Source organism: Labrus mixtus, chromosome 20 (genome assembly GCF_963584025.1).
Source record: "Labrus mixtus chromosome 20, fLabMix1.1, whole genome shotgun sequence".
Classification (NCBI taxonomy): Eukaryota; Metazoa; Chordata; class Actinopteri; order Labriformes; family Labridae; genus Labrus; species Labrus mixtus.
The window spans coordinates 22,407,757-22,422,905 of record NC_083631.1 but is presented as its reverse complement, the minus strand read 5'-3'; the positions used below and the strand labels follow the sequence as shown (position 1 = coordinate 22,422,905).

The 15,149-nt window shown below is 43.3% G+C and overlaps 1 protein-coding gene across 1 annotated transcript in view; it reads left to right on the top strand.

Moving 5' to 3' along the window:
- LOC132954227 (alpha-1,6-mannosylglycoprotein 6-beta-N-acetylglucosaminyltransferase B-like) overlaps window positions 1-14,891 on the top strand; it is a 73,881-nt gene extending 58,990 nt beyond the window's left edge. Inside the window, exons 13-17 of the mRNA XM_061026741.1 lie at window positions 245-391; window positions 551-667; window positions 6,274-6,348; window positions 11,877-12,145; window positions 14,164-14,891. Coding sequence (XP_060882724.1) covers window positions 245-391; window positions 551-667; window positions 6,274-6,348; window positions 11,877-12,145; window positions 14,164-14,362 — 807 coding nt within the window. The 3' untranslated portion in view covers window positions 14,363-14,891. The remainder of the gene's footprint in view (window positions 1-244; window positions 392-550; window positions 668-6,273; window positions 6,349-11,876; window positions 12,146-14,163) is intronic.
- The last annotated feature ends 258 nt before the right edge of the window (window positions 14,892-15,149 follow it).

Here is a 15,149-nt window from a genome sequence, read left to right as displayed (position 1 = left end):
ATCAACATGCTTCGATATTGATGACAGAAATACCCAGATAGTTCATTACTGTACCTTCTGATATTTGTTACATAATAAAACAAACACAGACTCTGCAAAACTGGCAACCACACAACCAAACAGATCAACATCTATGTGTAAATAATATGCACAATCATGAAGAAACAACATTTGTGACTGATAGTCTGTTACAAGTGTTTTGACTTATTTCCTCTTCTCTCTTTTTTTTAATTTTCTTGTGAAGCTCTTCATCGGGTTTGGCTTCCCCTACGAAGGTCCCGCCCCTTTGGAGGCCATAGCCAACGGCTGCATCTTCCTCCAGCCCAAGTTCAGCCCCCCTCACAGCTCGCTGAATCACGAGTTCTTCCGAGGGAAGCCCACCTCCAGGAAGGTAGGCGCGCGCGTCTCTGACATCAGTCGATTCCTTTTAGGAAAATAAAACATGCAAAATAAACATTTTGCAGGAATGATTTCACAACATCAGATATTGACCTCTATTTCTGTTTCACATGCTGGTGAATAAATCCCACATATCCCCCCCCCCCCCCAGGTGTCCTCTCAGCACCCGTATGCAGAGCAGTACATCGGCAGGCCGCATGTCGTCACTATCGACTTCAACAACTCTGAGGACTTTGACTCAACCATCCGGGAGATCATGAGGAGCAACGTATGTTTTGGCGTTGTGTTCTTATTTGCGCTCTTGCTTGTGGTGCAACAGATCACAATTGTTGTTACACTAAACCCCGAGCTGACTTGTTTGCACGAACGCAGACACAGAATTTAAACGGAGAAAGTCAAAGAAACCTTACACACTGAAATTTCAACAATATTTAGTGTGAAATTCTGCAAAAAACATTTGTAAAAATATGAATTAAAGTCTGTATTGTCTTCTTGTTGGTGCAGTGGTTCTCCATGCACTACTTAAACGATGCCTTCTTGTCACTTCTCAGGGATTAAGCGGCAGTACATTTCTTTTCTAATGATACATTTCCCGTCGATCTGTGGATCCCGTTCAGCCCGAACCGTGGGGGTCAGGGGGGGGCGATCGAATCGGCTCAAGTGTAATCCGTTTCAACACTTCCTCTAAACCTTTGAAGCTGCAGCTTTATGATAGTAATGATAATTATTTGCTTTTTTGCAGACTTCAAAGTTTGTTCTGACCCACTTACTCAGCCGTAAGCCTTTAATAGAGCTCTAAATCAACGGCATCCGACATTACAGAGCAAAATGCTTAGCTGGCTCTCCCCCCCCCCCCCCCCTCTGCTCCGCTCACCGCTAATTACTGTAGATATTGAGCGGCTCAGCAGGTAAATCGTGCCCACACCTGGGATCACATGGCGGTGTTCCAGAGGCCCTGGCCCACAGAGAGGAAGCATTATACGCAGGAGATCATGTTAATCAATCGTGCTGTGCTCAATCTGTCACCAGAGCTACGCTGAGCCACGGTGCCAGGGTGTGTGTGTGCGTGTGTGTGTGTGTGTGTGTGTGTGTGTGTGTACCGCCTGGTGTGTCTCATACACCTCATGTTCCGGGCTGATAGAGTAGCAGTCGTGGCACTGGTTAATATTTAACAAGTGCACACCACATTAAAATAATGACATGAAACTAAAAGTACATTCTGGGCGTTGGGTAGCCTTGTGATTGTGTTGCACGCCCCTTGTTCAGGGGCTCAAGGTCCAGTCCGACCTCTGACCTTCGTTGCATCTAATCCCCCAATCTCTCCTCCCAACACTTCCTGTTTCTCCTCGTCTGTCTCATTAAGGAAAATGTCCCAAAAATAACTTTGAAGTTATTTTAAAAAGCTACTTTTATTTACATTTATTTTCCGACGTTCAAAGAAACTGCAGTTAGGATAGGATATAGGACATAGGATATAGGATATAGGATATATCCCCCAGAGGGGAAATTCAGGCATTACAGCAGCACAGACAAGAAAGCTCAAAATACACATTAAACAGAATAGATAAGATAAATAAAAATAAAAACAGGGGGTATATACAGTACAAAATGAATGATGAAGTTAACTATGCAGGGAATTGAGACAGTATTTACAGAGAATGACAAGATAAAGTGACAAGTGATGATTAAAGTGACTTGGTATGATAAATAGCAGCAAGTAATGTAAACAGCAGAGAAGAGAGGCAGTGTTGTACCACAGTAATGCAGAGTGCAGTTATATAATATAATGTAGTATAATATAATATAATATAGTGCAATATGAACAATATAGTGTAATATAATGAAATGTTATATAATATAGACTAATATAATAATATAATAAAATATATAGAATGTACAGTATATATGTGTATATATATATATATATATATATTGATGCTAAATAATAATAATAATAATACAATGATAATAATGAAGCAGGTCATGTGGGTAGTGTTCTATGGGGGTGAAGTTTTGTGTCAGGACGGACTGTTATTGTTGTCATAGGCTGCTGTTGTACAGTCTGATGGCAGTGGGCACAAAGGAGCGCCTGAAGCGCTCTGTTTTGCACCTGGGGGGGGGGAGGAGGCGTTGGCTGAAGGAGCTGCCCATCTGCCACAGCTCACCATGTAGGGGGTGAGAGGAGTTATCCAGGATGGATAAGATTTTGTCCTTCATCCTCCTCTCACCCACTGTCTCCAAACTGTCCAGATCAAGACCCACTACAGAGCGAGCCTTCCTCACCAGCTTGTTCAGCCTGTTTGCCTCACCAGTCTTGATGCCACCCCACCAGCACGCCACAGCAAAGAAGAGGGCGCTGGCCACCACAGACTGGTAGAAGGTCTTCAGGAGTCTGTTGCAGACACTGAACGGTCTGAGTCTCCTCAGGAAGAACATCCTGCTCTGTCCCTTCCTGAAGAGGGTGTCAGCGTTGTGAGACCAGTCCAGTTTATTGTTGATGTGGACCCCAAGGTACTTGTATGAGTCCACCCTCTCCACTTCCTCCCCCTGGATGATGACTGGGGCAGGGAGCCTCTTCTTCTTCCGGTAGTCCACTACCACCTCCTTTGTTTTGCTGATGTTGAGCTTCAGGTGGTTGCTTTCGCACCATGTGACGAAGCTCTCTAACAGTCCTCTGTACTCCTTCTCGTCGTCATCAGTGATGCACCCAACAATGGAGGAGTCGTCGGAAAACTTTTGGAGGTGGCAGGAACCAGAGTTAAACCTGAAGTCCAATGTGAAGAGAAAAGGCGCCAGAACAGTTCCTTGAGGTAGTCCTGTGTTGCCCGTCACTACATCAGAGACACAGCCGTCGACTCTGACATACTGTGGCCGGCCCGTGAGGTAGTTAAAAATCCAAGCTGTGGTGTCAGGGTGCAGCTGCATATCCAGCAGTTTGTCCCTCAGGAGGCAGGGCTGGATGGTATTGAAAGCACTGGAGAAGTCAAAGAACATGACTCTCACAGTGCTTCCCTTCGTCTCCAGGTGTGACAGGGCTTTGTGGGTCAGGAAGATGATAGCATCCTCCACACCAATGTGCCTCTGATATGCAAACTGCAGCGGATCCTGGAAAGCAGTGAGCAGGGTCCTCAGGTGCTGGAGAACCAGCCTCTCAAATGTCTTCATGACATGTGACGTGAGTGCCACAGGTCTGTAGTCATTGAGAGCGCTGGGACGACCTTTCTTTGGAACGGGGACGATGCAGGAGGTCAGGCACCTTCATCAGCCTCAGGGAGAGGTTGAAGAGGTGCTGAAAGACTCCTGCAAGCTGCACATGCAGTTCCTCAAGTGTCCACTAGAGGATTTCTCCAATTACCGTTAGAAGCAACAGAAACGATTATTTCAAAAGATGTTCCAATAGATGTTTTTTTATTTTATTTCAAGCAACAATTTGCAACTTTTCCAGCTTAAAACAGTCGATTCAAAGTCGATCTAATCGTTCAGCGACTTTCAGCAGACAGAGCGGCGTCTCTCACAACATTTTTATGTAATTGCACCTGATGCAGTGACAATATAAGACATCAAATTCTCTTCTAATTTTACATTTTAATGCTCAACCCCTATACATCCTGCTTCGCTGTTTGTCACCCTCTCCTCCCAACACTTCCTGTTTCTCCTCATCTGTCTGATTAAGGAAAATGTCCCAAAATATAACTTTGAAGTTATTTTAAAATAAACCTTTTATTTACATTTATTTTCCGACGTTCATAAAAAAACTGCAGTTCCTCAAGTGTCCACTAGGGGCTGTTTCCAATTACCACAATGCAGCTTAAACTGTGGGCTTTCTTTGTCTCGCTAGCTAGTTGACGTGTCAGATGGTCGTGTTTCATCCTTACTCCAAACACACGTTCTTTGATTCATGTTTATTTGTCTTGCTGATGCTCGTGTTTGTTATTTTTTTTCTGTCTGTGAGCTCCCGAGCCGCCTCTCTGTCTGAAACTCTCTAATGTCAGATTTTACTGGCACCATAGCAAACCGTCATAATGGAAATCGGGGGAAGCTTAAAAAAAAAAAAAAAAAATGCACTTAGATGTCGTTAACTCCTGCCTGATCGTAGTTGCCTCAAGCTGGTTTGTTGGGTGCAGCTTTCTGGACTCGAGTGCTTCCAGTGGAACTCTGCACTGGGATTCTTTTTTGTTTCATGTCATCACTGACTGCAGGAAGTAATGAATGTTTCTCACATTTGTTTTTGTGTCAGAGCAATGCAATCAGTTTAGGTTTATAAATCGCACAGTCGTTTCAGAAAATGTTTTCTCCTTCTGAATTCAAATCGCCCTCTATGAAGCATATTCTCTCTCCCTCTCTCTCTGTCTCTCTCTCTCTCTCTCTCTGTCTCTCTCTCTCTGATTCTATTATATAAAAGATGCCCAAAAGGCAAATTGCATTGGGGAATGGCTGATGAAGTGCCAGATACATTTCATTAAACTCAGATGAAATAAAGTAATAAGCGAGTGCTAAAAGGAACACAACGCTAAAAGAAACCATTTATCAGTTTAAGAGCCCGAGTGCTTTAGTGGCCTGATGGTAAACAATGAGATCTCACTTCAGCCGGGGACCACGGGAGACGTTCAGAGGGGGATTCTGCACTTTGAATCCTCACAGAATGAGTGACTTCCTTTAAATGTAAACCCTGTTTCACATGACGTGAAAAGTAAATAATAATAATAATAAGTAATATTGCAACATAATGACACTGCATGAAAAAAAACAGATTATCGGTCCTGTAAATGCCCGGGAATTTCCATGATTCCTGGCAGTTGATGGCAGGTGTCTGGCCTGGTTTGCCTCCCTCAACGATCCATTTGGATGAAACCACAGACCATTCATGCTGCTATGTTAGAATAGATAATAATAATAATAATAATGGGTTTCCTGGATCAGGGTCACCATCTAACCGGCGGCCGCCCCCGGACAGCACTGGCACCTGAAAAGTCACTGCAGACACTTTGTGGTTCTGCCCGTTTCAATCCATATGACTTTAAAATGTGCTGTTCTGTCCGAGGGTGACCCAGAACCAGAAGGCCTTTTTTGTGATGTGTTGCTACGTATATTGAGTCATCTTCCAGTCTCTCTTGAAGAACAGCACAGGGGTCAGAGAGCTTTTTATTCATCATGATAAAAATAGTAAAGACAGATATGAATAAGTTATGTTGCACATGGCACGATAAGTGAGGCTACAAGAACAGCAGAGCAGGTAGAAAAGAGCTCCTCTGTGGTCTCAGTCAGAGGAAAAGGGTTCTTTGAAAGGAGATAAAGCTATCGATCAGTCCTCTCTCAGTAAACCTGAATTTGTTTTAATTAATGCTTTGTGGAAGAGGGACAGATGTTATCAGATTAATCTTCTTTCTGCTCCTTTTCCTTCAAAATTTGAGATTTTATGTTTGTTTGTTTTTCTTAACTTTATTGTTTCTTTGAATGAAATAAAATAAATAAATAATCCATCACCTGCCTTTCAGAAGTCACACTCTGGGTGACAGGCGTCACGTGGGACACCTTAAGGATCCTGAATGCACCCTCCTCGGTACCCGCTGACCACTGGTCCTCTCGTCAGCTCACTCCATTGTTTGACACATTGATGGAGTCATCACTAAAAAAAAAAAAAATGAAATCAATTCTCAGAGCTGTCACCTGTGATGCATGAGGTCATTGATTTTAATGTGAGGCTCGTGGCATGATATAAGCCCTTCACAATTACGCTAATGAACATGTCAGCTGTGATTAACTAGCAGGTTTTTATTTCCTGTAATTACAATGGCCTGCCTTTGTGGACACACCCCCCCCCCCCTTCCCCTCCTTTCCCTTTCTATTCTTTATTTTATTAATCTGTGTTGGCAGGTGGAGCCGTTCCTGCCTTACGAGTACACCTGTGAAGGGATGCTGGAAAGAGTCAACGCCTACATTCAGAACCAGGTGGGTCTCAGCCAGCACTGAAGCGCATGAGCGGGCGTGCTGGATGGCGTCGTTATGAGGTGACAGAAGTTATTTGCCGCTGCGTATGTTTCCCTCCCGGCTGATTAGGTCGCTCACAGTTTTGGGGGGAACATCAGCGCGTGAACCACAAGATTAATTTTGTGACTCAACTCACTGTGACTCCCGCCGCTGGTGAGGCCCCTCGAGCAGCCTGAGTTAATAATGACAGAGCAGAGCAGTTATTTATGACTGAAGCTGTGATTGGTTTATACATATTACAGCGGAAATATAATGTGGTCATAATGCTGGAAATTAGAGGAACAAACAACCAACTCAGAATTTATTAGGGAACTCTGTGAAGGGACAGCAGGAGAGTTAAAAATGAAGTGAAGAGTTTCTCTTTGTTTGTATCATGATGCAGCCTGCTGCTGAGGATGAGTCTGAATCTGCAAGTTAAATGTAAAGGTAGCACAAGCAAGGTGTTGTATCTTTGCAGACGAAGACATCTCGGTGCCTGCAGAACGACTCGAGCAACACGTTCTGTATGCCTGATGGAAAATGAATACTTCAATAAGTTGTGATCATTGAACTGCTAAAGTTACATTAAAGCAACAATATGTAGAAACTTTGTTTGGTGCTTTTTGCTGCACACCGAAGGACTCTGCATAGATAGATAGACTTTATTGTCTGTCCCAACAGAGACAGAAATTCTCCTTTATAATAATAATAATAATAATAATAAAGTTTATTTATGAAGCACTTATCAAAACCAACGTCACAAAGTGCTTTACAGAAAAAATAAAAAATCCCAACAGTCAAATACAAAACAATAAAATCTTATTAAAAAAAGCATGAAAAATAAAACAACAGTGCAGCGATCATCCAATGAACAGAGAAAAGAGAAACAACAGAGACAGAGATCGGCTAAAGTTAAAAGTAAAACAAATAAAACATCCTGGATGAAACGAGGATTCTAAGAAGGCCTTACCATAAAAATGTGTTTTTAAAAGAAGATACTGATGTAGCCTTCGACAAGGCTCGGACAATAAACACAACTTACATTAAAAACATTAAAAGTGCAGAACATTAAAAGAGGATTTAAAAACAACAGTTTCTAAAAAGTGGGGGTCTATTTGATTTTGTTCAGAATGGTTATTGCAGAGCGAATGAAGGATTTTTTTGTAGATGTTTTTTTTCCGGGCCAGATGGACTTTGTAGCGTCTGCCTGATGGCGTGGATCAAGGGGGCTCTCCTGATCACAGAGCGATTATACAGCTCGGAGAGGGTAGTTTGTGGTGAACCGATAATTTTGCCGGCCTGATTAACGATGCGGGAGAGTTTGGTTTTTGTGTTTGGCGGTGAGGGAGTTGTACCAGGATGGATTCAGTGATTGAGTTAAAATATGTTTGCTGATATGTTTCCTTAGTTTCCTCATCAGGTGGAGTCTCTGTTGTGCTTTCTTGTAAATAGAGTCAGCATGCAACTGCACAAAGGTTTGATACTCCTACGACGACGACGACGACGACGACGAGCTTCTGTTGACAAGCAGAGTTTTTCTTTTTCCTTCTTCTTCTTTGATGCAAAGTGAGCTTCCTTAAGAAATGTGCCAATATTCATCGTGCATGTGCTCGATAGCAAACAATACAAGAATACACAAAAAAAGACACACACGGCTCTGGCAATTTAATTACTCACACACACACACACACACACACACACACACACACACACAGCGACAAAAACAAACTTCTCTTCTTCATTTTCCAAAAGTCCAACACAAAAAGCTCTCTGCCAGCGAGGAGCACAGCCTGGCTCTTTGTGTGTGTGTGTGTGTGTGTGTGTGTGTGTGTGTGTGTGTGTGTGTGTGTGTGTGTGTGTGTGTGTGTGTGTGTGTGTGTGTGTGTGTGTGTGTGTGTGTGTGTGTGTGTGTGTGTGTGTGTGTGTGTGTGTGTGTGTGTGTGTGTGTGTGTGTGTGTGTGTGTGTGTGTGTACGCCCAGGTCCAGCACGCTCCTGCAGAGAGAGAGAGAAGGGAGAGCAATCAGCAAACAGATAAACCTGTGCCAATTAACTCTGGTACTGCTCCCCCGAGCCCCTCCCACACATCTCTCTCCTCTGCAGACGATCCCTCACACCACTGCCCCCCAAAACACATCAAAACTTTAAAGGAGCGTGCAAACATAGAGATAGTCCACATACGATATCAGCCGACACAAGCAGCAGTTGAATGTTTTCACTCTTTATTCAGTTCCTCTAGTGACCCTGACTGTTTTATTTTCTAGGTTAAATGCACAGTGCTTCATTTATTTCATCCTGTGCTCGGAGGCATTTAGAAAAACGGTTTTCACAGATTTTGGATGACTGATCATTTCAAATCAGAAAACACCAATCAGATTTTTGAAGATCTGCTCTTCTCATTTCAGCTGAAGTGCTGAAATTCTATTTCAGAAATCTCCTTTCTGGGATTTCTCTGCTGCTTGGCCTCAGTATTTATACCTCTACGGCTCTGCCAGATATTAAATTCTTTGCAGGCGGCAGCTGCAAAGTTAATCGACGAGCACTAATTTTCCTCAATGGTGGTCCTTGAGAATGTGGAAAAAAAATGTTTCTACATAAAAATGGACTTGTTAGTTGTGATTTAAACAGTTAAATGGAATTACTCAGTCATCAAGATCCATTGTTGCTGCGCGGTTTAGTGTGGGAGTCGTACAGGATGCTGTGTGCTTGGATACAGTCTCGTCCTTTTGGTGAATCCATCTTGTTGTGTAATTGGTGTTGTGTTTTGCAGTGGCAGGTTAAGGAAGTGTGTAAGCCTCTGTGCTGTTCTCACAGCTTCTATTCCCCCTGCTGCCACACACACACACACACACACACACACACACACACACACACACACACGCTCAATGTGCCATGACCGACCGAGGCTGTGACTGCTCGTCTCTCAGAGAGTCTAAGGTCAGACTCTCAATCAGATGCCCCTCTCTTTTTTCTCTTTTCTTTCCTCCTTTTCTTAACCTTCTCTCTGCCCGTGTCAGACTTTTTCCAGCTTTTATTTCCAACTTCTCAAATCACTTGTGACTTGATCTTATTTCCTTTGACCGACTCTTTCGTCCTCCCCCGCAGTAACTTCCTCCCACCTCTCCGTCCACAAAGAAACACACTTGGTGGTTGTGGCAGCTCTGTGTCTTCCTTTATAAAGAGACCCTATCGCTTGTCCTATTATTTCTGGATTCACTGCATCCCTATAATTTAGGAGAGAGTATTCAAGTGAAAAATCAGTTTGACTGACATTTCTAATTTAGCACCAGGGACAGACACGACGGGGAGTTTATTTTCTTTTCAGACAGTTTATAAGGAAGGGACAGAGGCGTTTGTGAACTCCAGAGGCAGCGCAGTCATTTATATTAACACAAACTGTCGTGGGAATAAACATTTTTTCCCTCCTGAAAACTGAGATTTATGATGAAGGATATAAGTTGATGTATACGTTCCTGCAGGCCGTTCACACATTAAAAAAAGCTGAGTTGTAAAATGTGAAATGAATGAGGGCCGAGTTTCATTTAGTTGCCTCAGTTTCAGGACTCTGGTTATAAACATTCAGACTTACTAGGACACCGGAATAAACGGGAAATAATGTGAAAGTTTTCAGACACACCTGTGTGTAGTATGTACTAGTGATGTAGTCAAGACCACACTGACTGAGACCAAGACATACCCGAGACCAGAGAGAGTTTGGAGACCCCAGACCAGACCAAGACAAGACCAAGACCAGAGAGCTCCAAGATCAAGACAAGACCAAGACATTTAGGGATCGAGACAGAGTCAAGACCAAGACATACCTGAGACCAGAGAGGGCTCCGAGACCCCCAGTCTGAGACCGAGACAAGACCAAGACCAGAGAGCTCCAAGACCAAGACCAAGACATTTAGGGATCGAGACCGAGTCAAGACCAAGACCAAGACCAAGGCAGGGCGAGACCGAGACCAAGACATACCCGAGACCAGAGAGCTCCAAGACCAAGACCAAGACATTTAGGGATTGAGACCGAGACGAGACCAAGACAATAAATATCAAAAACACGGGGAAGGTTGCGGTCGTAACCAGGGGATAAAAAAGTTATTTGTTCTTTTAGAAAGAGGCGTTTTCCTTCCTATCACAGTAATGACCTGAAAAAAGAACCTTTCAGTGGCCCAGTCCGCCCAGTCCACCCAGTCCACCCAGTCTGAGACCTTCAAAAAGTGGTCTTGAGATCGGTCTTGAGGCCAAGATCGTTTCGAGTGCTACAACACAAGTTTGTTCTGATTTGGACGTAGCATGAGAACAAATGTGAGATCTGCAGAATGTTAAAAAAACACCCGGATGAGATCTGCAAATATGCATCGGAGCATTCTCTTTTGCTTACTGTTTCCCACAATGCAAAGCGCCAGGTCAGAGATTGACCTCAACACACAAAGACACCACCGATTATCTATTTGCCTGAATAAATGTTGTATTTAAATTTTCATTTTTTTAAACCAGTAAGAATGTTAAGTTAAATCCTTAATGTATAAATCTCTTCTTATTCTTTTATATTTTAATATGTGTCTATTCTTATATTGTTTTATTTGCTCTGATAACCTGCTGCTGTAACAACACAATTTCCCAGTTTGGGATCAATTAAGTAATTCTATTCTATTTTGATTCTCAAAATCTTGAAAATCAAAATTAATCACGTTTTTTGTCAGACTGTAAGTGGAGGCTAGCATTTGTAAGACCAGAAACCAGCTGAGCCTGGCATACTGCAAAACGACCACCGAAACCGCCACAGACTAAATGCAAAGATGGACGAAAAGACAAGTTCCCAAGACATTCTGGTTCTCCCCCTACTGGCTGGCTGCAGTATACTGCATGTCACATTTGGCTCTATTTTTATACAACAGGATGAGGAGTTTGAGATGTGTCATCACAGTGACTTATTGGTGAATCTGTCCAGTGATTATCTGTTAACCTAGCTCCTTCAGTAACTTATAATGTTCTTGATTTCATGCGTGTGTGTTTGTGTGTCAGAGCTCTTGTCTGCTTGTAGGCGTGCAGCAGTTGCAGCAGGAGATGGAGAGATTGGAAGTCTGCTTATTGCCTGCGGGCGCTGGGAGCCTGTTTAATAAACGGGTCTGGAGGCCAGTGGGATATGTCAGAGAAATGTTATTACCCAGGTCTTATGAAAAGCCTCAGCTGGAGGGGGAATCTAATCAGGCCTCACACCAGAGCCTAATTCTGCCTCCGGTCCTCATTTGTTATTGGCTGGGCATAACTGCGTTTGTATCTTTTCCGGGATGATTGACGAGGAACTGTCAGCTCTGATAAGCAGCTCTGGACTCAAACAGTTTTTTGTATTATTTCCTTGTATGTGTGGCAGAGCTTGAACGTACAATTTGAAACTGATGTAAGGTGGAAAAAATGGTGGTTTATGTAAGCTGACAGGTCAAGCGTTTTGCAGGATAACACTTGAAAATATTTCTGATCTGGGTTGTTTCATCTTTTGCACCTGCAGGACTTCTGCTCCCCCGAAGCTCCGTTTCCTCCCGTAAACTCCTCTTGGCTCGGCAGTCCTCCCACTCCTTTCATCCTGCAGCAGCACAACTCCAGCATCCTCACCTGGGCCTCCAACGCCAGCGCCTACACATCCTGGCCGCCCCTCAGTGCGCTGAGGCTGCTGGCTTCACTGGAGGGTCAGTCCTGCGTGAAGGCGTGCCAGAGCGCCGGACTCATCTGCGAGCCCGCCTTGTATCGATTCATCAACATAAAGGAGGCCTTCAGCGCGTAAGACGTTTCTTTCTAGTTTAATAACTTGTTTAGTCAATGCTGCGTGTAGTTAGGCGGAATCAGAGAGTGGAGAAGAACGTACTTGAGAACAGAAAACGTTTAAATTACATGCTTGGAGGTCGTACCGGTGGCGTGCAGACAGTCTATGGTCGTGCAGCGATCACAGGGACTAAAACGTCCCCAAGCCCCTCCCACTCGCTCGAGGTGAATTCTCATATTCTTATATCCTGCTGCGTTCTCACATCAGCTCACTCAGACTTGGCTGAAACTTAAACATACAGAGCTTTTATTTTGAAGTTGCAAAGTTCATTCTTCCTGTTTCCTGCTCCAAAAAGTAAAAATAAACAGTAAATGTTGTTACTGTGTCGATGTTTACCAAATATTTATAAATATAAGAATCACTTTTCACTGTTTGTCAAAGCTTAACCTTAAGTCCTCCTGAACTGAACTTAACAAAATAAAAGTCTTTAATTACTGTGAAGAGAATTGAAAAATGTGACGTTTTGTGTTACAAGACGTATGACAAGACAAGAAAAGTAACCCTGGATGTTACCAGCAACTTATTTCCCCGTTGATTGAACATAAAATTAAATTCAAACTAGTTGACTACTCCAAAGGGAAGAAAAATAATTCATCAGTCTTTGAATCACATTAGTGCATTACTCTGCAGGTAAACAATGCCACATTAGTTTGCTTAGTGTGGCTAACGTTAGCAGTGCTAGCACCACCAGCCTTCGTCCTCTTCGCAGGTTATCGTCCACACGCCCGCCCCCGTGCTCAGTGTGGTTACACATCGCTCCAGTTTAGTGGTTATATGCCTGATGATCTGCTCTGCTCCTACGAGATGCCATCAGTCCGCTCTGCTGGTTTAGAGGTGAAGGAGGCCCGTTAACCAAAGCTACAGCGCCGACTAGTGGTGGGAGGCTGCATTACAGCTTATACACAACATGTAACAAATATATATATTTTTTAAAGATTTATTTTTGGGCTTTTGTGCCTTTAATTGAGAGATAGGACAGTGGATAGAGTCGGAAATCAGGGAGAGAGAGAGTAGGGAATGACATGCGGGAAGGGAGCCACAGGCCGGATCCAAACCCGGGCCGCCCGCTTGGAAGACCATAACCTCCATACATGGGTCGCGCGCACACTAACCACTGCACCACCAGCGCCCCTAGACAAATATTATTAACGTTTAACTCACGAGTAAGGGTCTGGGGCGCTTAGTAAGGGAGAAGCCATTTTATTGTTATTGTCATGCACATCCTTTATTCAAAGAGAAAACATTTATTTGGTTTTCGTTTCTTGATGCAGCTATGACATGAAAATATTTCCACTGAGTCAGACGAAGCGGTCTGCAGTGTGCAGCTTAGGACATGTTCACAGTTAGCTGTACGCTTGACGGTCAAGAGGAAGTGTGATGACAGTTTTTGTCTGAAAACATTACTCGTGCATGAACAGGACGACATCAGCAAAGAGAAAATACTTTTTCTAAACAGATCATCAAAATCTACTTTCACCCAAACTTTCCTCACAGCAGCTTCAAAAACCAAATAAAAAAATAAAAGATACCTTCTTGTCTAGTGCACCATTTTTTTCATGACTTTTTCATGAAATGCCTCATCTGGACCTTCGGAAAATAAAACTCTCTGCATCGCAATGAGCTTTCTTTATTCCCCTCTTACAATAAATTTGAATAGCTAAGTTTCCCTCTAGACGGTGTATCGTGCCTTATTTGGTAGTTTTCAAAATTATGCAGTTGTGAAAAAGTACAGGAGGAGACACGAGCTCACCCTCTCCCTGGAAATATTTCCCTTCATTCCCGGAGATGCTCAAGGCTGCACTGTACCATAAATATTAATTATATAGGTGGAATAATCATTGATAGCCTGCGGCCCCCCCGTCTAACATTCATACATTACACATGTAGTTGTGCTGAATGAGTGGGGAAAAAGGGATTAATGATCTTCTTTATGCATGAAATACTGAACAGTTCTTCACTCTGTGTCGTCCTCCAGGTTGGACTTTCAGTGCGAGGGTCTGGAGTCAGACATGAACCACCTCTTCCCGGCCTTCTCAGCCGAGCACGCCGAGTGTGGCCTGCAGCAGGATCCGTTACTGTTCAGCTGTGCCGGCTCGAGCTCCAAATACCAGCGCCTCTGCCCGTGCAGGGACTATCTGAGCGGGCAGGTGGCGCTGTGCAGAGACTGCCTATGACCAGAGGAGGCATAGAGACTCTTCTCTTAAAAAGAAAAAACCTGGAGAGGTCCAGGCTGCACCTTGAAGACTCCCTCTGCAAAGGGAAGAAGTGCTGGGACACGCTGAACACAGAGACTCTGCTCCTTACCTCTGACCACAGAGCGGCAACAGCCAAAGAAGGTAAAAACGGTTTTACCTCTCAGGGAACTGCATGATTGTACTTCTTGAATCTGGTGAGTTTGCGCCGGTGAGGTTTTGAAAATCGACGTGGCTGCATCAGTAGATTTGCAGCCATTTTGAAAAAAATGTGTCATTGTTGGATTCAGAGCGATCCAAAGAGGAAAGCTTTTGATCAAACATGTTACAAAAAGTTCACAAGTGTGTTTACTCAGTGTTGTGTGGAAACCTTACAGTATCATCGTGGAGTTTGGATATTTGTACTAGATGCACCCAAAGCCATTTACACCATGATGAGATGTACTATTTTACATGTCCTGTAGTGAATATATTTGTACATAAGTGTTGTTTAATAAAAACACTGGAGGAAAAACAAGTGTGACCTGTTATTCATGTGAGGAAATTACTTAAATTATTTATTTTAAATGAAGGCTCAGTTAACTTAATAAGAAGTCGTCAATCTTTTATGCTCAATTTCTCGAAGCCCAGAGCGGAAATATCCTAATTACTTCTTCCAGTGTGTGATTTATAAGCAAACAGAAGCTGTCTCACACTCATTAGTTTATAAAGCGGTGTTTGGCTGATGGACTGTGCTTTGAAATTAAAGGAACAACAGTGTTGGCTCTCA